At 44.7% G+C, this 25,060-nt stretch overlaps 3 protein-coding genes across 3 annotated transcripts; 1 reads left to right on the forward strand and 2 right to left on the reverse strand.

Moving 5' to 3' along the window:
* Nucleotides 1-1,007: 1,007 nt before the first annotated feature.
* Nucleotides 1,008-5,465, reverse strand: LOC141613278 (pentatricopeptide repeat-containing protein At5g50280, chloroplastic-like). The gene is made up of 3 exons (XM_074432015.1): nucleotides 4,158-5,465; nucleotides 1,906-2,746; nucleotides 1,008-1,725 (listed from the first exon to the last, which is right to left on the reverse strand). Exons 1-3 carry the CDS (start codon nucleotides 5,000-5,002, stop codon nucleotides 1,258-1,260), a joined length of 2,154 nt encoding a protein of 717 aa, XP_074288116.1. The 5' UTR covers nucleotides 5,003-5,465; the 3' UTR covers nucleotides 1,008-1,257.
* A 17-nt stretch (nucleotides 5,466-5,482) lies between these two features.
* On the reverse strand, nucleotides 5,483-6,301 carry LOC141588691 (uncharacterized). Its single transcript, XM_074410121.1, has one exon. It carries the CDS (start codon nucleotides 6,299-6,301, stop codon nucleotides 5,483-5,485), a length of 819 nt encoding a protein of 272 aa, XP_074266222.1.
* Nucleotides 6,302-21,365: 15,064 nt separating this feature from the next.
* On the forward strand, nucleotides 21,366-22,936 carry LOC141588700 (uncharacterized). The gene is made up of 2 exons (XM_074410131.1): nucleotides 21,366-22,165; nucleotides 22,267-22,936. The coding sequence occupies exons 1-2, from the start codon at nucleotides 21,366-21,368 to the stop codon at nucleotides 22,934-22,936; spliced, it is 1,470 nt and encodes a 489-aa protein (XP_074266232.1).
* The last annotated feature ends 2,124 nt before the right edge of the window (nucleotides 22,937-25,060 follow it).

Here is a 25,060-nt window from a genome sequence, read left to right on the forward strand (position 1 = left end):
TATATAAGCTTGTATACTTTGTCAAATATGCAATTCTTAATAATACAATTCTTTCCCATAATTCTACCACGAACAATGTTTGAAACAGGAGATTATCCTTCCATTAAAATGAGCTAACTCATGTACTACTCCATTCGACTTCCGGCTAACAAACGACCAAGACACACTATTAAAGCTACTTCGTATTACATAACATAATAGTCTCAACAGAAGCTGTGACGTGAATAATGAAGCGACAAGACATAAAAACCAACAATTATTCATAAATAATTAGCGATGGATCTGTATTGTTGACGAATGGGGATGGAAAACAGTATTACAATCATCTTCTCTTGTTCTTTATGATCGTCTAAATCATTTATTTACCTTTTTATATTGGCAATATTTTTAAAGTCCAGTTGTTACTTTTCTCGGTCCTTGTGACAAAAACCAAAAGTAAATAAATGACCGAGACGAAGGGAGTAATTCAAGATAGTTCTAATTGGACCGGTGAATTTTGGGCTAGATATAGCGGGCTGTGTCTTTTTGCTAACTCTAGTGTGGAGGTCCGGATGATGTGGTGAGGGTAGGAAGGGAAATTGGATTTGAATTTGAATTTTGATTTGAATTTGGATTTAGTTTTACTACTCGTATTTTATTAAGACACTATCCAAAACTATATCTCTGAATCTCTCTATCTAATAGTGTTTATGACTTTAAAATAGACAAAAAATATGCTAATGTGTTGATGTGTCAAGATATGTTTGGAGTGAGACAACAAATGAAATAGAGGATTCTCACTGCAGAAAATTCCTAGGTGTTCGATGTCTAGGCATTTTGACTTGAAATGTTGTTGGAACAATATGCGGAGTGCGTAATAATAGGTAAAACGAGAATCATATTGTATATCCGTCAATAAATAGACAAGCCGAGGCGAGCTATATAAACAGAGAAACCGAGAAGAAACTTCTTCCTCTCTAACTCACTGCTCTGTCTCTCTATGATTTATACTTTATATTGTTCTAATCTTTCACTCAATTTACAGCTTCAATAGGCTTTAAACATTTCATTTAACATCAAATTTTACGCTCTTGATAATTACAGAGTAAGTTTTAACATAGTTATACAACAAGCCACAATGAGGTTGCTACCATACTAAACCTATGGAGACGTAATAATTTCAAGCATAGAGACTTTGTAAATTTGTAAATCTCAGGGATACCCAGCATCTCCCTGACAAGTGACAACTGAGATATGGGTTTCATGCCAAGAGCAACTTCATTGTCGTGCCGGAGCTGAGTTGTTATATACTCCCAGCTTCTTCTTGTTCTTCCAGAACTCGTCTTTCTTACCTTTCTTTTTAGGCAAACCAAATTTGCTCTTAACAATACCAAGTATGGCATTCTTGTCCCTCTTGTTTTTAATGGCAGCTTTGACATCCAATATCCCTCTCAATTTTAGATAGGATTCTGGGTCTGGCACTTGTTTATTCTTCACCATTTGCTTATGGTAATAAAAAGCTCTTTTGAAATCACGAACACGCACAAAGGCATATATAATTGTGCTATATGTAATGGAATCGGGTTTTAGATTGAGAGCCGCCATCTCGTTCACCAGCTGTGGGATCTTCAGTTCTTGCCCTCCTCTACCATACGCGTTTATCAGCATATTATAAGTCATAACAGTCGGCTCGTAACCAAGTTTCCTAAATTCAAAAATCACATCTCGTGCTTCAGCGTAGCATCCCTGTATTAAAATACGATGTGAGATTGTGATAAGAAAGCCTGAAATAAATATTAGGAAAGCGATTTGTGCTAGCAACCAAATGGTCATTTATATCATGAAGATGGTTAATAGCTAAAAGGTTTAACTGTCAGAAATAAAAGAGTATAATAGGCCACTCGAAGTTTCTAACACATATGATACCTGCTTTGCAAATCCGTCAAGAAGAATGGTAAAAGTCACTCTAGTTCCTTCAATCTTTTCCCGAATCATGGCTTTCCAAAGCTTCATCAGTGTCTCAGCATCTCCAGCCCGCCTAAATGCATCGAGAAGGGCCGTATATGTCTCTATGGTGGGTTTGATTTCTTCCCTCTGCATGTTCTCAAAGGCTTTGTATGCTTTTTCATGCCACCCACCAATAGAATAAGCGTGGATTAGAGCGGTATATGAATGAGAAGTCGGTTTTATGCCCGCTTTTCTCATTCTCAGGAACGCATCAGCAGCCAAGTCACTCATACTCTTCTGCTTTCCATACGCACTTATAAGGCTCGTGTATGATTTAACATTTGGCTTTATTCTGGAATCCAGCATTTCCCGGAGAAGTTTCTCGACTATATCAGGCTGCATCCTTTTACTATATGCATCCATCAGAATGTTGTAGGTGGCGGAAGAATGTGAAAGCCTTTTGTTCTTCATCTCATCAAAGAGGGCTTCAGCTTCTTCCAGCTGGTTGGTCTTACAATAGCCATCCATAAGTATGTTATATATAACAGTATTCGAGGAGATCCCTTTCTTCTCCATTTCTCCTTGAATGATAAGAGCTTGTTTAAGAAGTCCCTCGTCACAGAATGATTTTATCACAGCTCCTACGACCTCTAAACTCCATTTGACTCCTTTTCTATTCATTCTTTCAAAGAACTCCCGCACATCTTTAGCACTTCTACCCTGTTTTCTCATGACAGTTATAATCACAGAACCAGTCACGCGATCCGGAAGAATATTATTCGACTCCATGGCCTCGTACACCTTCATAGCGTCATTGTACCTTCAATAAACCACCATTTGCATCAGGAGGTTTAATCATGAGACCCGTCACTTGGTTCCCCTATTTGCACGTGTCATGATTTTCTTATAAAAACTCACATGAGACGGTTGTATGCATACAATCTCAGCCATTAGGCTTGATTGTATGCTTAGAATCATCTCACACAAGACTAATTGCTTTTCTTTTTGGTGTAAAGCTAAAGGGAGGCACAAGGCCAGTTTTTTACGCTTATGACTTCATGAGTTTTGGACCACCTTCATAAATACCATTATTCACTGACATGACTGATATCTGCTGATTTTCATTCGATTACGCAGGAGGTTTTATGGTCTGCCAGACTTGCCAAATTACACATTTGGCATGTGAATTGAGTACTCCCTCCGTCCCGGTCAATTGTTGTCCTTTCGTTTTGGAACAAAGACCAAGAAAAGAGGAAAATGCCAATAACTAAATGACAAGTGGAACAAATTGAATGAGAATGATCAAATTACTCATCAAGTTAATTCTTAAAATAGAAAGGACAACAAATGACTGAGATACCCTAAAATGGAAAAGGACAACAAATGACCGGGACAGAGGGAGTACAACGTTTCAATGTGTTACCGTAAAAAATGAGATGACATTCTCTTACTAACATCTTTCTCTCTAAGCCTACTCATCCTTTCATGAAACCTCAATAGCCATCCCAAACAGATGCCACAGAGGACGACACCCATAACAAGAGAATCAGAAAGCATACACTTCTTGTGCATGGAAGCCACCTAAAGTCTTGAGCTATCTATTCACGTGTCGGTTTTGTACAAAGTATAAACTAAGGTACAGGTGGGTTTCTAAATTTTAAAGTAGAACAATCCACTCAGTATCGTAGACTCACAAGAACACAGCCGTGCATAAGCATAATTATATCAGAAGCAGAGGGTAAGGAATGAGGAATTGTAGATAGCTCCCAACAAGAAATTCGGAGACTTGATTACTAAAGTAAAACAGATGAACAAGAAAGACTCTCCACAACATTTATGGTCTTTCGTCATGGGACTCGGTGAACATATTACAGTTGAGCTGAAGATTTCCATCCTTCTATGCAAAACTACAGGTGAATCCCCGGTTTCTTTAAAAAGGCGATATTTCATTCTTGCTTCTCCTGTGAAAATTTAGGTTTCAGAAAAGACTGAACAATACAATTACGATCTTGAAAACGCATGTAACAATGGAAATGCTTCTAAACTACCGTCATTTCTACATGACTATCACTCTTTAAATAACAACACTGACCTTTTAGACATGTATAAATAGGTTATTAAACTTATAATTTAGTACACAGCAAAAGAACATCATAATCACACATCCAATGCTAATCATTTCACTTTTACAGTTAGTTTCAAGAGCAACGAAAACAGAAGCAATACCGTACCTCCCACCGGATAGTAACCCCGACATTGCAGCATTATAAACATGAACATCCTTATACTCCCAAGTATTAGGCAAATTCTTCCACAAAATCATTAGGTTTCCACCCAATCCAGCCTTCCCCAATGCAGGAAACAGCATTGTACAAGCTCTAGGAGTAACAAGTGACGGTTCCTGCAACCCCATCCATTCATACAAATACAAGCAAGACATCACCATACCCTCCCCAATCATCAAACCCAACACCTCTACACATTCCTTCTCGCCTAGCTTCCCTTCATATCTCCCTAAATGCTCTCCCAGTGTCGAATTCTCGTCTAAATTCCTCGCAATGCCAACAATTTCCTCCACAACACCTACAACTTCTGAACTTCCATCCAAACCCACTTCAATTTTCAGCTCAATTTCCTCCCCATTCACCTTTAAACCGGTTTCCACCTCGCTTTCTTCCGCAGTATCAATGCCACCAGCCAAATGCCACGATGTCCGACGGTTTCTTTGTAAAGATAACCTGGATTCATTAGGTGGGTCTTGAGTTGAAGTCCTAGACTTCAAGAATTTATAAATTGGGTCATCAAAAAGCTCCTCAATTTGCTCTTTTTCTTGCTCATTTTCAAGAAATGATTGCTCAATCTCCTCCTTTTCCTCCTCTTCTTCGAGGAAAGGGAGGAAAATGGAGGATGACAATAAAGACGAAGAAGACGAAGATGAAGACACAGAATTTGAACACAAGCATAAAAGTTTGAATCTTTGATGCCCACCAAATAACAAACAAGGTTTTGGAGAAACACTATATCTATACTTCGTCGAAAAACTAAAAATTGGAAGAGATTGGCTCATTAAATCCATATTATCTCACTCAAATTTCACTCAATTTCAAAAAAAAAAAAATGAAAATCTGATTTTTCTGAACATACCAACAAAACCCCATAAATCATAACCTACAAAGTTTAAGAACTTGACATAAAATGTCAGCTAGGCATTTCGTCGAACAGTTGACGGGCAAAGACTTACACTGAAGAATGAAGATGTTGAATTGCTTGCTATCAATGGTACGCAGTGAATAATACGTTTGTGTAACACTGTTGTGTTACTCTTTGTGACCAGATAACGAATTTGGTCGTAAAGTTTTACCGACTTGTCGCAGTGAACGGGCCTGCTGCAAGTTAAAGTTGGTGTTCGTGATTGGATATTTTGTCATTTTGTGTAACACAAGTTGTTGTATCGTCTTGTCTTAGTTTAGTTCGCTTATTGTGCGTGCGGTGTACGGTGTACACGGTATCATATTTTTTTTTTTTTTTTTTTTTTTGGCAGCTATAAAGAAAGGTTTTACATTTTTATAGCTTGTCTAGCCAAGCCATGCGCAATACTATTTAGAGTTCTCGGAATAAAGTTAAAACATAAGCAGTGAAATGACTTTGCGAGCCCATGTATGTCCTCCAAAATGCCTGCAATCAGATGATCTACTTTATCGACTCCAGCAATCTCATTTATAAGTTGTAGGCAATCTGACGAAATATCCAGATGAAGCCAACCCTCGGAGTTCGCCCACAAGAGCACATCCCGAACACCCAAAGCCTCAGCCTGCAAAGCTGATTCCGCTCTAGTTTTCACCTGCCGTCGCATACACTCTTGCCCCAGCCCATCATATGCCACCCATCCAAACGCCGCCACATAATTCCGTTCCCACCCGACATCCACCTTCACACGGATGACATTACAACGTTCCGGACTACCAATCAGTTGGACGGGATGTCCGGTCCGTATATCCATCCTTCTTTGATCAAGAAGCTCTCCCACACCCCCTTCTAATCGTTTCGCCATACCCTTTCCCTCAAGTTGATCTTTTAAAATGCGTACCTTGTCCTTAGTCAATCCAAACAAAAGATCCGCAAGAACATGAGGATCCTTAGTCATTCCGTCAAACTTGACCTTATTACGAATAGTCCATAATCCCCATAAAATTGCTATGAAGTTTATGACTCTCATCTGCCCTTCATCCTGTTGCCAAAGATACCGAACCCAATCAATTATCCAATCAGCCATGTTGACCGATGTTGCACCATCAACTCTAATACCAAGCGTAGATCCTGCCCAGATCCTAGCCAAAACCTCATAATCCCTAAACAGGTGTTCAATGGTTTCCATACTACTGTGATTCTCCCCACACAAGCCCCAAAGAAAATCAACCTCCAGGTGTCTTTGGTGAAACTCTTTTCCTACGGAGAGTGTGTTCGTAATGATCCTCCAAACCAGAATTTTCCAAGTGTTTGGGACCGGAAGAGTTCATAACTGTTTTCTACAAAAAGCCCTTCCCCGCTCTCCGATCCTAGTTTTATCTCTAATTGTACCCTTCCTACTCATATAATCTTCAAAAATCAGACCATATCCACTCTTGACCGTGAAAACCCCGTCCTTTGTAAAAGGCCAATAGATCTCATCAGACACGTTCATATCCCGCATCCGAGTTGCCAATATCCTCGCCGCGTACTCCTCTCTAAACAAAGCCCGGATGAAGTGCTCGTTCCACTCACCGTTAGGAAGCAAGAGATTCCTAACTTGTAGATTCGCCAAGTGCACATCCTTAATCCCCAGCCAATGATCCCTTGGTTCCGGGCATTCACCCCCTACCCATCTTGTTACCCATAAGTTTAGGCTTGAGTCTCGACCCGGCTTCCACCCCAAGTAATCCGTAATCGTCTGAAATCCATGAATAATGCTACGGACCCCCCATGAGCAATTGGTTCCCTTTTTCGGTAATCTGTTAGGATTGACCATATCATTTCCAAACACTTTCTGTTTAAAAATCCTACTAAATAAGGACTTTTCTCCCGAAACCAACCGCCACCCATGCTTAGCCAATAGCGCTTGATTCAAACATTCAATGTTGCGAATCCCGAGTCCTCCCTTACCTTTTGGAAGGCTTAAGAAATTCTTACTACACCAATGAACAGTCGTCCCCAACTTACATCTCGTCCACCAAAATTGTGCCAAAAGAGAATTTATCTTTTTTGCCACACTTACCGGTATTTTAAATACCGATAGGAAGTAATTTGAGAGATTGGATAGAACTGATGAAATTAGAGTTAACCGCCCCGCTGGTGATAGAAAAATGTCGTTCCATGAGGAGATTCGCTTCGTAATATGGTCCACTAAAGATTGAAAAATACCCTTCTTCGACTCCTGAAACTCTGCCGGTATTCCGAGGTATTTCCCAATACCTCTATTAGATGTAACATTGAAAACCTGGAGGATTTGTTGTGCCTTTGCAAGAGTAGTATTCGGACTGAAAATGAAACCCGATTTCATCGGATTAATTTTTTGTCCGGAAGCCTCACAGTAATTATCTATAATGCTCCTGAGGTGATAAGCTGTTTCGCCTTTATCCTTGAAGAAGAAAACCGCATCATCAGCGAAAAATAAATGTGTCATTCAGACTGAAAACCGCATCAGGATTCAGGCAGGCTGGACGGTATCAGCTTTGTGTTTTTACAAAATATAATTATTTTCCGAGCAAAGATCGTTTAATGGCAATAATGAGGAAGTTTAATTTTTTATGCTGTGTTTTCGAAACAAAATTATTTTTCGAGCAAAGATCATTTAATGGCAATTGATGGGGCATATTCTGCACCCGCTGACCGAGTCAACATATCGAGCAAGGTCAAAGATATCCACAGCAAGTCAACGGCTTAGACAGCCTAACCGACGCACCCTGTCGGCCTGTCTCTTGGGTCCCGGCCAGGCAACTCGCCAGCCGGGGCACACATCCGCGTACTCATATCCAAGACCCCTCGGCCGGCCTGCCATGGGTCCATCGGCCGAGGGTAGAACGGTCTTTCCACCTGCTAGCCACTTGGCCACTTGGCCACTACGTGACAAAAGGTGAAAGTCTATAAATACTCCTCAACCCTCATTGAGGAAAGGATACACAATTTAACCTAAACACCTCATAATCTGGTAATATCTTCCTTATCTCTCTACAAAATATATTTCGCCAAGTAAAAACAACTTCTCTCTCTAAGTTTACTGACTTGAGCGTCGGAGTGAGTTCGCTCGGTCCAAAGCCGAGCCCTCAGTTTGTTCATTGTTTCAGGAGACCGAAAGGAGGATTCAACCAAAGACGTCATTCTACAAGCACGGGTGGTAACAAGTAACTGCTCTGGAATTACACCCGGAACAATTGGCGCCATCTGTGGGGAAAAGATACTAGAAGCTAGTCACATTCATTCCCAAACAAAAAAAAACTCAAAACAAAAACCCACCCAAAAAGCTAAGAAGATGTCGAAACAACAAGAGGTATTCGTGACTGACGAAGCTGAATTCTGCCAAGATGATACCGTCCACAATTCTGGTGTTGCGCAGCCCTCCACCGGCCGAGTAATCCAACCGGAGTATGGGATGCCAATAATACCAGATACACCGCTGCCCGCCGACCAGGTCACCATCATGGGACATGTGGTTGATGCAGCTAAGCTGAAGCTACTCCTGGACCTAATTGGTAGCACGCCGGCTCACACTGTCACACCGACAAGAGCGGCGACACCCGTCCAGGAGACCAGGGCCCAGAATGTGACTCCAAGAGACTTGGACGGAGCACTGGAAGAGGCTGGCCCTGTCAAGACGCCGGAGGAGCCCAGAGTGCTAGAGGTAGACCTAAGTCCTTCCCGCACCCGCGGGAGGACAGCGTCGCCGCAGCACCGACGAGGCCTGCCTCAGAGGAGTGAAAGAAGTCCGACTCGTCAGAGTCGGAGAAGAAGCCCGACTCACCCGAGTCAGAGGAGAAGCCCTTCCCGCTACGAGGAGAGGAGCCGGACTAGGAATGCGAGGAGCCGATCGCCGCGTGTCGTTCGACACGTGGTCAGACAGCCCCTCAGTGCCTACTTTCTTGAAACCACCGTGCCAACCAAGCTAAAGTTGCCGGCGCTCACATACAAAGGGGATAGCGACCCCACCGACCATGCCGAGGCTTTTGAGTTGTACATGTCGGTGTGGGAACAACCCGATGAAGTCTGGTGCCGAGTCTTCCCAACGACCGTGCATGGGATGGCACAAAGCTGGTACAAGGGGCTGCCCGACGGCTCGGTATACTGTTACGCCGACCTAAGGGACGCCTTTTTAGTGAAGACTACTTCTTGCAATAAGAGGAGGGCCGTGGAGACATCGGATCTCCTGACTATCAGACAGGAGGGGGCGAGTCTCTACGAAGCTATGTGAAGAGGTTCGACGCCAAGGTTTAGCAGATTCGAGAGCTGAACCCCGAACTGGCGGCCTTCGCGCTGATGAAAGGCCTCCCAAGGGGAGACTTGAAAAACGAGCTCATCAAGTACGGAGGCCTGGGCTTAGACGCCGCTAGGAAGATGGCCGACCAGGCCATAAAGGTGGAGGACTACCACAAAACCTGGGTAGGCCCCGGCGAGGCCGGGCACTCAGAGAGAAAAAGCCGCCGGGAGGACAACCCGGACGAAGGACGCCGTGACAATGATAGGTCACGATCTGACAAATCTGCCAGGAAACAGAACTCGGCGGGCGCCGGGGGGAGTTCGGGACTGTACTACCAAAAGCGGTACAATGATCACACCCCCCCTGGTCGTATCGGCCGCCGAGGTCTTCGCCCTGAGCAAAAACGAGGGTCAGAAGTGGGAAAGGCCCCCCCGGGCCGAGGAGTGACGGTGACACGAGCCGATCGTGAGTACCACGGCCCACACCGCCACTTAACTAACGATCGCCGCATCTGAAAAATGCCATTGAAGAGCTGATCCGGAAGGGGAGCCTCGGCAAATACGTTGCCGGAGGCCAAAAAACAGATGCCGGCGGGTCAAATAAGAAATCCGTCTTTGAACGGATAGGAGTAATCCATGTTATCATCGGGGGCAACGAGAACGGTGGGTCCGCTCATGGGCACAAACGGCACCTGAATGAACTATATCAGGCCATCAACTTTGTGCCCAACACAGTAACCCCCGCTTCCAACATCCCCGATATAACTATTGGGAAGAAGGACTACGAGGGAGTCATCGCTCCTCACAGCGACCCGCTTGTAGTCCACTTGGACATAGCCAACCACCTGGTGAAGAGGTGCCTGATTGACACAGGCGCCTACACAAACATTATGTACAGAGAATGCTTTCTCAACCTCGGTCTGAAGGTTGAAGACTTGAGCCCCTGCACCAACCCGTTGTACAGTTTTTCTGGGGCCGGCCTGGTACCCCTGGGGTCAATCAGGCTGCCGGTGAGGTTCGGCGAGGGGAGTGCGGCCAAGAATGTGATGTCTGAGTTCGTGGTCATTGACGGCTCGTCCGCCTACAACGTTCTCATAGGCCGAGTCACTTTGAGTGAGGCCGACGCTGTGATTTCCATCCGGGCCCTGACATTGATGTATGTCTCGGACCGGGGGGAAGCGCATAAGCTCGTCTCGAAGAACGAGAAGGACGAGGTGGTCAATGTCCAAGTATCTGCCAGAGGGTGCAACATGCAATCCTTCAAAGTGGCAAAGAAATCGGAGAAGGGGAAAAGCCCATCCTTACTACAGGAGGGCGACCACATGGATTCAACTGTCGGCATGGTAGAGGGGGCCGAGACTGAAGAGGTGGAAATTGACCCAGGGCGCACCGTAACTATCGGTGTTAACCTGGAGCCAAAATTCAGGGCCGCTCTCCTAGACCTGCTGAAGAAAAACAAGGACGTCTTCGCCTACTCAGCGGCCGAGATGCCAGGCGTGAGCCGGGAGGTAATTGTTCACAAGCTGAACGTGCTCTCCACCGCTCGCCCTGTTAAGCAAAGGATGAGGAACTCCTCAGCCGAGAAGGATGAGGCCATCAAAGCCGAGGTAGATAAATTACTAGCGGCGGGCTTTATCATGCCTTGTACTTATCCTGAGTGGTTAGCTAATGTTGTAATGGTGAGGAAGTCGTCGGGGGCGTGGAGGATGTGTGTAGATTTTACCAATCTTAATAAAGCATGCCCCAAAGATTGCTATCCCTTGCCTCGAATAGATAGTTTAATTGACGCCACGGCAGGCTACACTATCCGAGCCGCCGGACGCCTTCTCAGGATATCATCAGGTATTCATGGCCGAGGAAGACATGTCTAAATGCGCATTCATCACCGCCAACGGCACATACATGTATAAAATGATGCCGTTTGGTTTGAAGAACGCCGGCGCAACTTACACAAGACTGGTGGACAAAGTGTTCCAAAATCAAAAAGGGCGAAACATTGAGGCTTACGTCGACGATGCTATTGTAAAAAGCAAGTCTGACAGCGAGCACTTAGCCGATTTACACGAGACATTTTGTTCACTAAGGAAATACAAGATGAAGCTCAACCCAATGAAATGCAACTTCGGTGTCCGGGCAGGTAAGTTCCTCGGCGCACTTGTCAGCGCCAGGGGAATTGACGCCAATCCAGAGAAAGTGCAAGCAATCCTGGACCTGCCGAAGCCGAGGAATCGAAAAGAGGTTATGATGCTGACCGGGAGGATGGCGGCTCTAGCCCGTTTCATCTCTCGGTCAGCAGACAAGAGCACCCCATTCTTCAAAGTGTTGAAAGGGAATAAAGACTTCAGCTGGGGGGAGGAGCAGAGCACAGCTTTCAAGCAACTGAAAGCTCATCTTCAGACTCTCCCAACCCCGTCTGTGCCGATCTCGGGGGAGACGCTATATCTATATCTAGCAGTTACCTCGGCCACGGTCAGTGCCGTGATCGTCAGAGAAGAGAACAAGCAGCAGCACCCGGTCTACTTCGTCAGCCATACATTATTGTTGCCCGCCGAAAGAAATTACCCGCTGATTGAAAAAGCAGCGTTTGCTGTCGTCGTTGCCACAAGGAAACTGAAACCCTACTTCGACGCACATCCCGTGACGGTCTTGACCGACCAACCATTGGAGAAAGCATTGGAAAAATTTGAGCAATCCGGCAGGCTCATCAAATGGGCAGTAGAGCTATCCGGCTTCGGCATTCAATACAAGCCGAGGCCCTCGATAAAGGGACAAGCACTTGCAGATTTCCTGGCCGAGTAGACATATCAAGAAGAGCAAAACCCCGGGGTATGGGAAGTGTACACCGACGGGTCCTCCACGGCGAACAGCTTAGGAGCCGGCATCCTTATCATCAGCCCAAACGGGGACGAGTTTGAGTATGCCTTGAAATTTACCTTCTCGGCCTCAAACAACGAATCTGAATACGAGGCGGTGATAACCGGAGTCGAGCTAGCTAGAGCCGCCGGGGCAGAGCACATCATCTTAAAGACAGATTCACTTTTAGTGGCTAATCAAATCAGAGGAGAGTACGAGACTCGAGACGACGGGATGGTAAGATACCTGGAAAGGGTAAAAGCTGACACTTCTAAGTTGAAATCTTTTCAGATACAATGCATTCCCAGGTCTGAGAACAACCGAGCCGACACTCTCTCAAAGCTTGCCAGTTCGACCATCAAGAATGTCAACCGAACCGTGCTGGTGGACATCAGGAATGCCAAGAGCATTACTGAGGCCGTCGGCATGGTGGGTAACATAGAGACCGAGACGACGTGGATGACTCCGATAATGAAGTACAAATTGACAAATGAATTACCGGAGGACCGCAGTCTCTCGCAGAAGATAAAGAGGATCGCAGCAAGGTACCTGGTGTTTGAAGGAGAATTATACAGGAGGTCTGTGATAAGGCCACTCTTGAAATGTGTCGGCCCAGCCGACGCAGAGCTAATACTGACAGAGATTCACGAGGGCATCTGTGGACACCACATGGGGGCAAGAACATTAGCCCACAAAGCTCTCCGAGCCGGCTACTTCTGGCCCACCATGCTTGAAGATTCCAGAACAAAGACCAAGAAGTGCACAAACTGTCAGATGCATGCTCCGGTGATACATGCTCCTTCCCGGGACCTGCAACCGGTACTTAGTCCCCTTCCGTTTGCACAGTGGGGGATGGATCTGCTAGGGCCATTTCCAACGGCCTCCGGAGGAAGAAAGTTCTTGATCGTCGCCGTTGATTACTTCACCAAATGGGTTGAAGCTGTAGCAGTACCTGCGAAGACCACGGCGGCCGTAAGAAAGGTAATCTGGGAAAATGTCATAACTCGTTTTGGGTTACCCCAAGTCATGGTATTCGACCACGGCCGAGAGTTTTGGAGTGACACAATAATGAGCTGGTTGGAAGAACTTGGTATCAAATTTGCATACTCCTCCGTCTGCCACCCACAGAGCAACGGACAGGCGGAGGCAGCCAATAAAACAATCCTCAACGGTTTGAAGAAGAAACTTGAAGACCTAAAGGGAAGATAGGCCGATGAACTACCCGGCGTCCTGTGGTCCCTCCGAACCACGGAGAAAGAAGCAACGGGGTACAGTCCTTTCCACTTAGTCTACGGGTTCGAAGCAGTCCTGCCAATTGAAGCAACGGTGTCGACATTCAAAACGGCCACCTTCAACCCGGTTGAAAATGAGGAAGGTCTAAGAGCCTCCCTAGACCTGGTCGAAGAGAGCCGAGATACAGCACGCCTAAACTTGGCAGTATACCAAAACCGGATGAGAAGAGCCTATAACCGAAGAGTCCACAAAAGGGACTTAAAAGTAGGAGATCTAGTCCTAAGAAAGTCAGCCGCCACCAACAAAGGAAACATTCATGGTAAATTGACGGCTAACTGGGAAGGTCCCTATAAAGTGGTTGAAGAAATGAGGTCGGGTACATACCGGCTGACAGACATGGAGGGTGTGCCTCTGATGAGCCATTGGAACACTGACAACCTCAGGAAATACTTTGTATAGCGGCGGAGGTGTCCAAAACTGTTGTTGGCACCCCAACGCGTGTTTATATCTAATGATGAATCATCCAAGTTTTCCATCAAAGTGTTCATTCCCCCCCCCCCCCCCCATAGTCACTACCAGGAAGTAGACGTCACGGCGATCACTACCGGCGTTAGGTTGGCGGATCTGAACGCTGTCGCGCCAGTAACCCCTAGTCGCCTCGGCTCACCGAAGGCCTGGCAGGGGACACAATGGTCGATACGCTAACGAACGCTGTCGCGCCGTAACCCCTAGTCGCCTCGGCTCACCGAAGGCCTGGCAGGGGACACAACGGTCGATACGCTAACGAACGCTGTCGCGCCGTAACCCCTAGTCGCCTCGGCTCACCGAAGGCCTGGCAGGGGACACAACGGTCGATACGCTAACGAACTCTGTCGCGCCGTAACCCTTAGTCGCCTCGGCCCACCGAAGGCCTGGCAGGGGACACAACGGTCGATACGCTGAGATACGCTGTCGCGCCGTAACCTCTAGTCGCCTCGGCCAACCGGGGGCCTGGCAGAGGACACAACGGTCGATACGCTAACATGTTCACAACGGCGGTTGGGAAGCGCAAATCCGACGCCTCGGCTAGACCGAGAGTGAAAGAGGAAGCGACCAACATGCTAACATGTTCAAGAAAAAGACGTTAAACACAGTTGAGATACGCGTTCTAGCTACCTCGGCCAAGCCGAAGGTAAAAATAAAAAAAAAAAGCTCTCAACTAATAACGCAAGAAGACAAGAGAAGACCTCGGCCGAGCAAGAGGCAGAATAAGCAAACTCTTATTAAAAATGATAACAGGTTACAAATGAGAAAAATACAGACGACGGCCGTCCCCATAGGGATAAGCCGAACACAACCTACCAAAGTTTTTACAAAAACACAAGGAAAGAAAAAGCAAAAGGTTACAGGCATGTCGATGAAGCGCCAAAAGATGGCAGGGAGGCAAGGCTTAATAATTGGCCCCCGAACAGCTAAAGCTATCCGAGATGCCGGGTGAGTCTGGTGACGACCGCCCGTCTCCCTATGCTTGTTGCTGCCTTCCATCGGCAGCAGCAGCATCGTCTTCGGTGGCCGGCCCAGAGGAAAGCTCGTCATTTTCACGTGCCTTTAGCCTCTCAACCTCCTCTTTGGCCTCCTTCACCTTTGCATCGTAGGCCGCCTTGGCCTCAGCTATCTGAGCAGCCTTCGCCGCCTCCGCCTTCTCCGCAGCCGTTTTTTCCGCAGCATCGGCCATCTCATCCAGAAGCTGGTCAAATTCTTCCCACGGGAAGGAGCCTTCAGGCACGAGCTTCTTGATTGCCTCCCTGGTCGCTTCCTCGGCCTGGTCCCGGAATTGGGCGCACATGTTAGGGATGAGCTCAGTTTGAAGCATCTCAATATCTTTCTCCTTTTGGGAAAGGACAGCCCTTGTGCCCCTATGTGCCTCCGACTGAGCCAAGTACAGCTCCTTCCACTCTTCCCTCTTGGCCACAACGGCGTCATAACCGCCCTTATACCTGTCTCGCTCCTCCAGAAGCTTGGCAACGGCAGCATCAGCGGCCTCAACTTTGGCCCTTTCGGCCAAGAGCAGTTTCTCAGCTTCCTCCTCACGCTTTCGGGCAGCAAGGAGGTCCAGCTTAGCCTTCCCGGCTTCCCCCTTCGCAACGTAAAGATCAAGTTTAAGCCGTTCGATCAATGGCCCAGCTTGGGCCATGGCCTTTTCTTGCTCCATAATGTGGGAGCCGGCTAGTTGAGTCCACTTCGCCAGCCTCTTGTATATTCTCGTACCCTCTGCCACAAGCTCGGCGGGGGGAACCTTCTGGAGCACGGAGTCAACGGTGACATTTCTATCACCCGCCTTCTCAGGCTGCTTCTCTAATTGCCGTTCAGTAAGAACGGCGGCTGCCGACGGCGGATCTACAAAAAATTCACACAGCGCATCCATGTCAACATTCATTGACACATCAGAGAGTCTGTCATCGGGAATGCATAATGAACCAGCTAAGTCTGAACCACAGGTTAGGTCCGTACCAGTCTGGACCTTCTTGGATAAAGGACCGGATGAATCATTCTTTTCCCCGGCAACGGTAGCAGCCGGCGATGGCTCTTTTCTCTTCTTTGGAGGAGGAGGGCCCTTCGCAACGGTCACCACCTCCTCGGTGATATCGACGACCTCCACATGCTCCTTCTGGACCGCTGGGGTTGAAGAGGGAGTCGGGATTGACTCCGTCGCTGACCTGGACGCTGCCTTTGGTTTTCTCTTCGGCATGCCTCCGAGAACCCGTGCTTGAGCCACCGCCGGATCCAGCGCCTTCAGCTGCTTGTCCATGAGTTCGTTGGGAGCCAGTCTACGATCACGCGCGTCAGCCTGAGGATGCCGCTGAATGACCTTCCCATCCTTATCAAGCCCTAACCTCTTCAAGGTCCTCTCAGACAGATCCTGGCCAAACCGGTCTGCAAGAAACCAGAAAAGAGTTAAATAAAAGAAGTAAAACAAGGCTCTAAAAACAGAAGCATAACAGACAAAGATGGGCCTCACACCGACTCTACTCACCCCGGTTGAGGGCCGGTATGAGGCCGACGCGGCAAAGCAGCTCATCCTGAAGAATAATCTGAGTCGGGGGCATCCATCCCTTCTCAGCATCAAACAACTGCATCGCCCGCTTCTCATCCGCATTAAGACAGACCTTCGAAGCGTCCATCTTAAGCTTACCCCGGGAGATATATTTCTCATATTCTCCCCGGTTCTCGCACCGCAAGTGAACAAGGCTCTGGAAAGATCGAGGCAATGGGTAGTCCTCCGGCACTTGGACATACACCCACCGCCGTTTCCAGTCCTTACAAGAAGTAATCTTGGACACGGAAACGTAGCCCGGCTCCATCTGCACGTTGTACCACCCCACTTTACCGGAAGTTGATGGCCGAAGATGATGAAGCCGACGGAATAAATTAACTGTTAAGACCTCCCCCTTAAAGAGACAGAGCCACACGAAGCCGACTATCGTCCTAATGGCCAACGGATGCAGTTGAGCCACAGCGACGTTCATAGCTTTGATGATGGCCATGACGTATTCATTCAAAGGAAACCGGAGCCCATACTCCAGATGCTTAATATATACGCCGATATGGCCCGGGGGAGGGCAACAGACCGCCTGACCCTCCCCGGGGATAACAATTTTGTACCCCTCACCAAAGGAGAAATGACCCTCGAAAAGAGTTCCACCGGAACAACTGGCAAATTTATTGGTCCAGGCGCGATCAAGACCAGTCGTACAGGCCTCGCCGTGATCCAGAATATGCGGCCTCTCATCACCAGAAGGATTCCTTCCCTCACCGTCATCATCAAAGTCTTCATCAGCTTCGTCATCATCCTCCCAATCCTCCAAAGCTTTTGGATCAACTTCAGGAGAAGGAGACCTAGGGCCCCCCAGACCTTATAGGGATGGCGTCTAGTATCTCCTCCTCATCAAGACGCGACGGGGAACCCCCCGGCGCACGGTTACTAGATCCGGCATCAGCAGAAGACATAGTAGCAACAATTACTTAACAAAAAGATTGAGAAAAATTTGTTTGTTTACCTTGAAGAAAAGCACTAGCCGAAGCAACGACTCCGAAGATTAGAAGAGAAAGAAGCCCTTGAAAGTTTAGAGAGAAGAAAATTTTAGAGAAAATGAAATTGGTGGCCAATTTCAGGGACTAACTGCCCTATTTATAGGGGAAAGCCCATGAAGAAGGACCAATCAGGGCACAGCCCATGAAACGTCACCAATCGAGCGAGCAGACACGTGTCGACATGCAACCACGGAATGTCAATCGTTGCAACAAAGGATTGAACGTCAATCAATGTAATGATGACCAAGCGTCTTCAACACGCCCCTTCATATCTCTCCGCCTATTCATCTTCCTCAACAAATTCCTAAGTATCTGTTCTCCGCCGGCCACATGATTAACCAAGCTAGGTAGCACGGCCGGGGCAATCGAAAACAACCTAAGCACTCTCAACCCCGGTCTCGGCCGGCGTCACTCTCTTTTCCACATCGGATGCCCTTTACACATCCATGTGGAGGGGGGATATGGTACGGCCTAAGCAGAACCAAGCCGAGGTAGAAGAGGCCGAGAAAGAAAATTTTTACTTACGCAGAATATACGCTCAACATACATCGGAGCCCATACCACGGCATAGACTACGCTGGGGGCAAATTGATGGGGCATATTCTGCACCCGCTGACCGAGTCAACATATCGAGCAAGGTCAAAGATATCCACAGCAAGTCAACGGCTTAGACAGCCTAACCGACGCACCCTGTCGGCCTGTCTCTTGGGTCCCGGCCAGGCAACTCGCCAGCCGGGGCACACATCCGCGTACTCATATCCAAGACCCCTCGGCCGGCCTGCCATGGGTCCATCGGCCGAGGGTAGAACGGTCTTTCCACCTGCTAGCCACTTGGCCACTTGGCCACTACGTGACAAAAGGTGAAAGTCTATAAATACTCCTCAACCCTCATTGAGGAAAGGATACACAATTTAACCTAAACACCTCATAATCTGGTAATTATCTTCCTTATCTCTCTACAAAATATATTTCGCCAAGTAACAACAACTTATCTCTCTAAGTTTACTGACTTGAGCGTCGGAGTGAGTTCGCTCGGTCCAAAGCCGAGCCCTCAGTTTGTTCATTGTTTCAGGAGACCGAAAGGAGGATTCAACCAAAGACGTCATTCTACAAGCACGGGTGGTAACAAGTAACTGCTCTGGAATTACACCCGGAACAACAATAATAAGGAGACTTCTACGTATTATAGGAACACAAGATAAGGATTGAAGGTATTAACACTAACAAATTTGACTGAACTTCAAGCTTATGATAAACCGATTCTGGATAAAAATAAGAACACTTAGGCCCTGTTCTTTTGGACTGAAATTGTCTGAATCGAATGAATGAACTTAATAAAGTGAATCGAAATCGAATCGAATCGAATGGAGTGAATCGAATCGAATCAAATAATAATAAAAAGATTATAATAATAATAATAATAATAATAATAATAATAATAATAATAATAATAATAATAATAATAATACTAATAATAAATATTATAATAAAAATAATAGCAATAATAATAATAATAAATATTATTATAATATTATTCATTAATAATAATAATCTAATAATATAATCTAATAATAATAATAATCTAATAAGATATATAAAAAATAAAATAGTAATATAATAATAAATATAGTAGTAATAATAATAATAATATTAGTAATATAAATGATAAAATTATTAATAATAATATAATATATTAATAATAATAACTAAAAAATAAATAATAATATAATAATAATAGGTCTAATATAATAACTTATTAATATAATAATATTAAATATAATAATAATAATAAATATGTGATTAATAATATTAATAATAAAATAATAAATATAATATAATAACTTATTACTATAATAATATTAAATATAATAATAATAATAATAATAATAATAATAATAATAATAATATTAAGTGGCGGATCTTGAGGAAATTTTTGAGGGGGGCCGAAAAGTAAACAATCGAGTCCTCAATTATTTCTCTTAAAGATATATAGTCCATACAATATATATAATATAAAGAGAGGTGTTATAAACATGACTTTTTACCAAACATTATAAAATTACACACATCTTCGCAAAAAAAACAAATACATCTAAGATGAGAAAAAAATTAACAAAGCGAGAAGTATCTAATTGACGGTTTGACACAACCTTCGTAAAGTAATTTAAAAAAAAACAGTCTTTCTCTCTCTTGTCGGTTAGAGAGATATTTCTCTCAAGAAGGACGACGCCATTGATGCCCAATCCTTCCTCCATGGCTAGAGGGAGAGGACGCCCGCCAAAATCAAGCACTTCTTCAGCTTCCCTGCAAGATTCCGATTCCAATGGTACTAATTTTCCTCCCTTAACTTCGAATTTTACTCTGGGTAAAGCTCGTCTTCGCAATTCTCCAAGTAGTAATTCTATGGTTTCTCAAGCTTCTTCGTCCCCTACTGGTGTGATTCCTACTCCTCCTGTTTCCCCGACTGTTGTGGACCCACTGGTTTGTGCAAACTCGTCTGGGTCAAACTTGGGTTCTTCTCCGGAAACAGGGGAAGCCATGGATGCACCTGTTCCTCCTTTGGGGAATCCTAATCCTAGCTTGCAACAACCTTCTCCTGTTCCTTCTGCTAATCCCCCTGTTGCCCTTACCCCTCCCATTCCTCCACCTTTGGGGAAAAATTGGGCGGATGTCGCCAAGGGTAAGGGTACCATGGGTATGAGCTTGTTCTTTGATGAAGCCAGTGCTAAATCCACTGAAATTGACATTCTTATGGATGAGGTTCAGGATGAAGTTGAGAAATGGAAGTTCACTCTCATGGGTAATGTTCTTGGTGCCAAACCCACTCAAAAACAGGTCTCTGATTTTGTTCAGAAAAGTTGGAACCATGGTCCTTTGCCTCTTGTTCAATACTTCAAGAAAGGGTGGTTCAGTTTCAAGTTTGACACTGAGGAAGCCATGAATGGAGGTTTAAGACGAGTCCCTTGGAAAGTTGGTTCAAACTCTCTGATATTGAAGCAATGGTCTCCTTATTTCTCTTGTATCATGGAAAGTATTGCCTTAGTGCCTACATGGGTTCTGTTCCCTGATTTGGATCCTTATATGTGGACTGACTCTATCCTCAGCAAGATGGCCAGCAAGATTGGTAAGCCCCTCTTTGCTGACATGCACACTACTTGCAAAGCTAGGCTCTCTTTTGCTAGGGTCCTTGTAGAAGTTGATATCTCCAAAGACCTGCCTGATCATGTTGTTATCAATGCCCATTTCATTGGTCATTCTATTCAGAGGGTAGTCTATGAATGGCTCCCATACTACTGTCATACTTGCCACAAAATTGGTCATAATTCTGCAAACTGCAAGAGGAACAAGCCTCCTGCTCCAAAGAACCAAGATGACAAAGTGGTTGAGAAGCCTACTAAGCCTGCCAAGAAGGTTTACAAGCCTGTTGTGAAACCTGTCTCTGTAGTTGCTCCTCCTACTGTGCATCCTGCCTCTCGAATGCCACTTGCTAGGTGGTACCTCAAAGCACCATTGAGTGGAGACTCAGTTGCCCAGAAGGAGGGGATGGACTCAGAATGCTCTAAGCTAGGTCCTCCCACTCTTGATGAGCCTCTGGATTCTCCCTCTACTGGTGCTGAAATGCACTCAGAATGCAGTGTGCTAGGGCATGACACAGGTTAGGAACTGGACAGCTCAGAGTTGGGTTTTGTAGAGCCTTTCTCCCCTGTGAGAAATTCTGATCCAGGTCTGCTTACTTCTCCTAATAAGTTCAGTGTTTTGCAGCAAGATGTCCCTTCAAGTAACATTGATTTGGATTCTGTTCTTTTAGTGGTTGAACCCCCTGATCCACCCTTAACATGATTATATCATCCTGGAATATTAGGGGCCTAAATAAGCTTGTTAAGCAAATAGAGGTTAATAAGTTTCTTACTCAGAATAAACTGGATATCTTTGGTATCTTGGAAACCAGAGTTAAGGAAAATAAGTCTCAGAGGATTCTAAGAAATAAATTTAGGGGTTATAGCTCTTTTTGCAATTATAGTAAGCACTATAATGGTAGGATTTGGCTAGTTTGGAATCCTTCCACTACTAGAGTCACCATGTTGCAGGTTCATGCCCAAGTCTTGCATTGCCATGTTCATCACTTGGTTACTGGTAGAGCTTTTCATCTGTCTGTAGTCTATGGTAGTAATTGTCCTGTCAAGAGGGCTTCTCTTTGGGATATGCTGACTGCTATGGCTCCTCAGGTTGGACCCTGGGTTGTCATGGGTGATTTTAACATTCTTAGATATAGCCATGAGAAAATTGGTAACCTTCCTGCTCACTTACCTGATATGTTGGACTTCAATAATTGCCTCTCTTCTTGTGGCCTTGATGATATGCAAGGGACTGAAAATGATTTTACTTGGTTTAACAAACAGGACCCCTCTACTAGGGTTTACTCTAAGCTTGATAGGATTTTGGTCAATGGTGACTGGCTTCTCACCTTTACTCAGACTGCTGCCCAATTCTTACCTCCTGGGGTTTCTGATCATTGTCCAGCCTTTATCGACTTTCCCTGGGATCCAGACCCAAGAAGCGATTTAAATTCCTTGATCTGTTGGATTGATCACCCCGATTTTCATCATCGAGTTCTGCTTTTGCTTGGAGTAGTAGGGTCACTGGAAACTCCATGTTTAGGTTTATGGCTAAGCTCAAGAGTACTAGGGCTTACCTCAAACAGTTGCATGCTGCTCACTTTTCCAATATAAATGATAGAATTGATAAAGTAAGGACTGAGCTGAATAAATGCTTCACTGATCTTCAACTTAACCCTCTTTCTGAGGAACTTATCCTCAAAGAAAAGGAGTTATCAGTGGATTTTTGGAAACTTAAGGATGCTGAAGCTAAGATCCTGATTCAAAGAGCCAAAATACATGATATTAAACTTAATGATGCTGGGTCTAAATTCTTTTCCACAAAGATTAAGGAGAGACAGCAGAGTCAGCTCATTGGAGAAATTCAGGATTTAGATGGGTGTACTCATCATGGGCTCCATAAGGTGGGTGAGGCTTTTGTTGACTACTATAAGCAGCTCCTTGGTTCTTCTACCCCTGTCCAGAGTATGGATCTTTCTTCTGTTGCTCAGGGTGGATGCCTAGATGACCATGATAAGCTGCTGCTCACTGAACCTGTGTCCAGGGAAGAGATCAAAGCTGCTTTATTCTCCATAGGTTCTAATAAGAGCCCTGGCCTTGATGGTTTTTCTTCTGGCTTTTTCAAAGCCACTTGGGACATAGTTGCTGATGACTTTTGTCTTGCTGTTACTGATTTCTTCAAGACTGGATTCATGCCTAAGCAGGCCAATGTCACTCTTATATCCCTTATTCCTAAAAAGAAAGTGGTCCAGACTGTCAAAGATTTCAGGCCTACTCCTGTTGCTCTGTAATCTATAAGACTATTAGCAAGATTTTGACAAATAGATTGCAGAAGGTGGTGGCTAAGCTAGTTGGTTATGAGCAGGCTGCTTTTGTACCTGGTAGGAGCTTACATGAAAATGTAATGTTAACTCAGAGCTTAGTTAAGGGATACCAAAGGAAATATCTCACTCCCAGATGCATGCTCAAAGTTGACATAAGCAAGGCCTTTGATTCTATCCAGTGGTCTTTCCTCTCTAATATGCTTACCACTCTGAACTTCCCTGCAGGCTTCATCAAATGGATTATGGGGTGTGTTACTGGTGCCTGGTTTACTCTTAAAGTTAATGGATCAAATTATGGTTTTTTCAAAGGCAGGAGTGGAGTTAGGCAAGGGGACCCTCTGTCTCCCCTACTTTTTGTCCTCAGTATGGAGATGCTCTCTAGGCTTCTTAGGACAATGTGCACCACCCAGGATGTCTCCTATCACCCTAAATGTCTGAAGCTTGGCCTCACACATCTCATTTTTGTTGATGACCTCATGGTCTTCACTAGGGGAGATTTACCACCTGTTCAAAAAATTGCTGACATTCTGAAACTATTTGCTAGCTGGTCTGGATTGAATGCTAATTTTGAGAAGTCTGAAGCTTATTTTGGTGGAGTCAACTCTGCTCTAAAGCAGCTCATTCTTAATGCCATTGGATTAAAAGAAGGCTCTTTCCCCTTTAAATACCTTGGCCTTCCTATACATCCTTCCAGACTCACTAGTACCATGTATGATCCTATTATTCTTAAAGTGCAGCACATTGCTTGCAGTTGTGCAGTCAAATTCCTCTCCTATGCTGGTAAAACTGAAGTTCTCAATTCTATGGTCTTTTGCTTGGAGAACTTTTGGTGTGGTAGCCTGCTCTTGGCACAGAATGTCTGTGCCACCATTACAAAGTTATGCAAGCAATTGTTTTGGGGGTACCAGAAAGGGCAAAGGAAAATGATCTTTAAGGATTGGGCTAGTATCTGTAGTCCTTGGTCTGAGGGGGGCTTCCAGATTAAGAATCTTGCTATTTGGAATCAAGCTAACATGCTTAAATGGCTTTGGCATTTTGTACAGGGAACTGGTTCTATCTGGACTTCCTGGATTAGACACTATTTCCTAGCCAATACCTCCATCTGGGATTTACAAATCCATGAATATCACTCTGAGAGCCTTCGAAATGTCCTCACTGCTAGGGATATTTGGGTCACTCATTGTGGCAGTAAGCAGAAAGCACTTGATATGTTGCTCACTTGCACTACCAAAGGTAAATTCTCTGTTGGGAAAGCCTACAATCTCCTTAGGCCTAAATTCCCTACTCATGCATGTTATAGAGCAGTTCAGGACCCTTTCCTTCAGTCCAGGCATAAGTTTATTCTTATGTTAGCTCTCCAAAGGAAGCTTGCTACAGCTGATCAGTTTTGCAGAAGAGGGATTAGCATTGCCAACAGATGCTGCCTATGTAAGCAGCATGCTGAATCAAACAGACATATGTTCTTTAATTGTCCTTATTCCCAGACTGTCCTTTCTTCTCTTCTCTCCTGAATGGGACTCAATCATAGAGACTTGCAGCTTAGAAGCCTTATCCTCTGGTGTCACCGCAGTAAACCTAAGAAACATTGGAGAAATAAGTGGTTCAAATGTGGTATTGCTGCAGCAACCTATTACATATAGATGGAAAGGAATTATCGTTTATTTGAGGGCAAGGAGAGGCAAGCCCCATGCCTCATCAAGGACATCAAGCTTTGTGTTCATGTTCTTCTCTTGCACAAGTCACCTCCTACTGCACATACTGGAATTCTAGAGGCCTTAAATGTATAGGGGATCTCTCTCGTTTTTGTTGTTTAGTGGTTATGCTTTGTAAGAACCTTATGTAATCCTACTTTTAGAAATATATGAGAATATCCTTCTTGCAAAAAAAATAATAATATTAATAAATATTTTATGAATAATATTAATAATAATGAATATATTAATAAAATAATAAATATAATATAATAATAATAATGATGATGATGATAATAATAATAATAATAATAATAATAATAATAAATAAACTAAATATAAATATAATAATATAAAAAATACGAATTAATTATTAATAAATATAATATTAATATAATAA

This window comes from Silene latifolia, chromosome 1 (assembly GCF_048544455.1).
Source record: "Silene latifolia isolate original U9 population chromosome 1, ASM4854445v1, whole genome shotgun sequence".
NCBI lineage: Eukaryota > Viridiplantae > Streptophyta > Magnoliopsida > Caryophyllales > Caryophyllaceae > Silene > Silene latifolia.

Excerpts from the sequence above, each read along its gene's own strand:
- LOC141613278 (XM_074432015.1), bottom strand. The coding sequence starts at position 5,002 with ATGGATTTAATGAGCCAATCTCTTCCAATTTTTAGTTTTTCGACGAAG. Across the intron at positions 2,747-4,157 it reads GGGTTACTATCCGGTGGGAG|GTACAATGACGCTATGAAGG; the intron begins GTACGGTATTGC and ends GGTTTATTGAAG. Across the intron at positions 1,726-1,905 it reads TTGACGGATTTGCAAAGCAG|GGATGCTACGCTGAAGCACG; the intron begins GTATCATATGTG and ends ATTTTAATACAG.
- LOC141588691 (XM_074410121.1), bottom strand. The coding sequence starts at position 6,301 with ATGGAAACCATTGAACACCTGTTTAGGGATTATGAGGTTTTGGCTAGG.
- LOC141588700 (XM_074410131.1), top strand. The coding sequence starts at position 21,366 with ATGATTATATCATCCTGGAATATTAGGGGCCTAAATAAGCTTGTTAAG. Across the intron at positions 22,166-22,266 it reads CTTTTGCTTGGAGTAGTAGG|AATTGATAAAGTAAGGACTG; the intron begins GTCACTGGAAAC and ends TATAAATGATAG.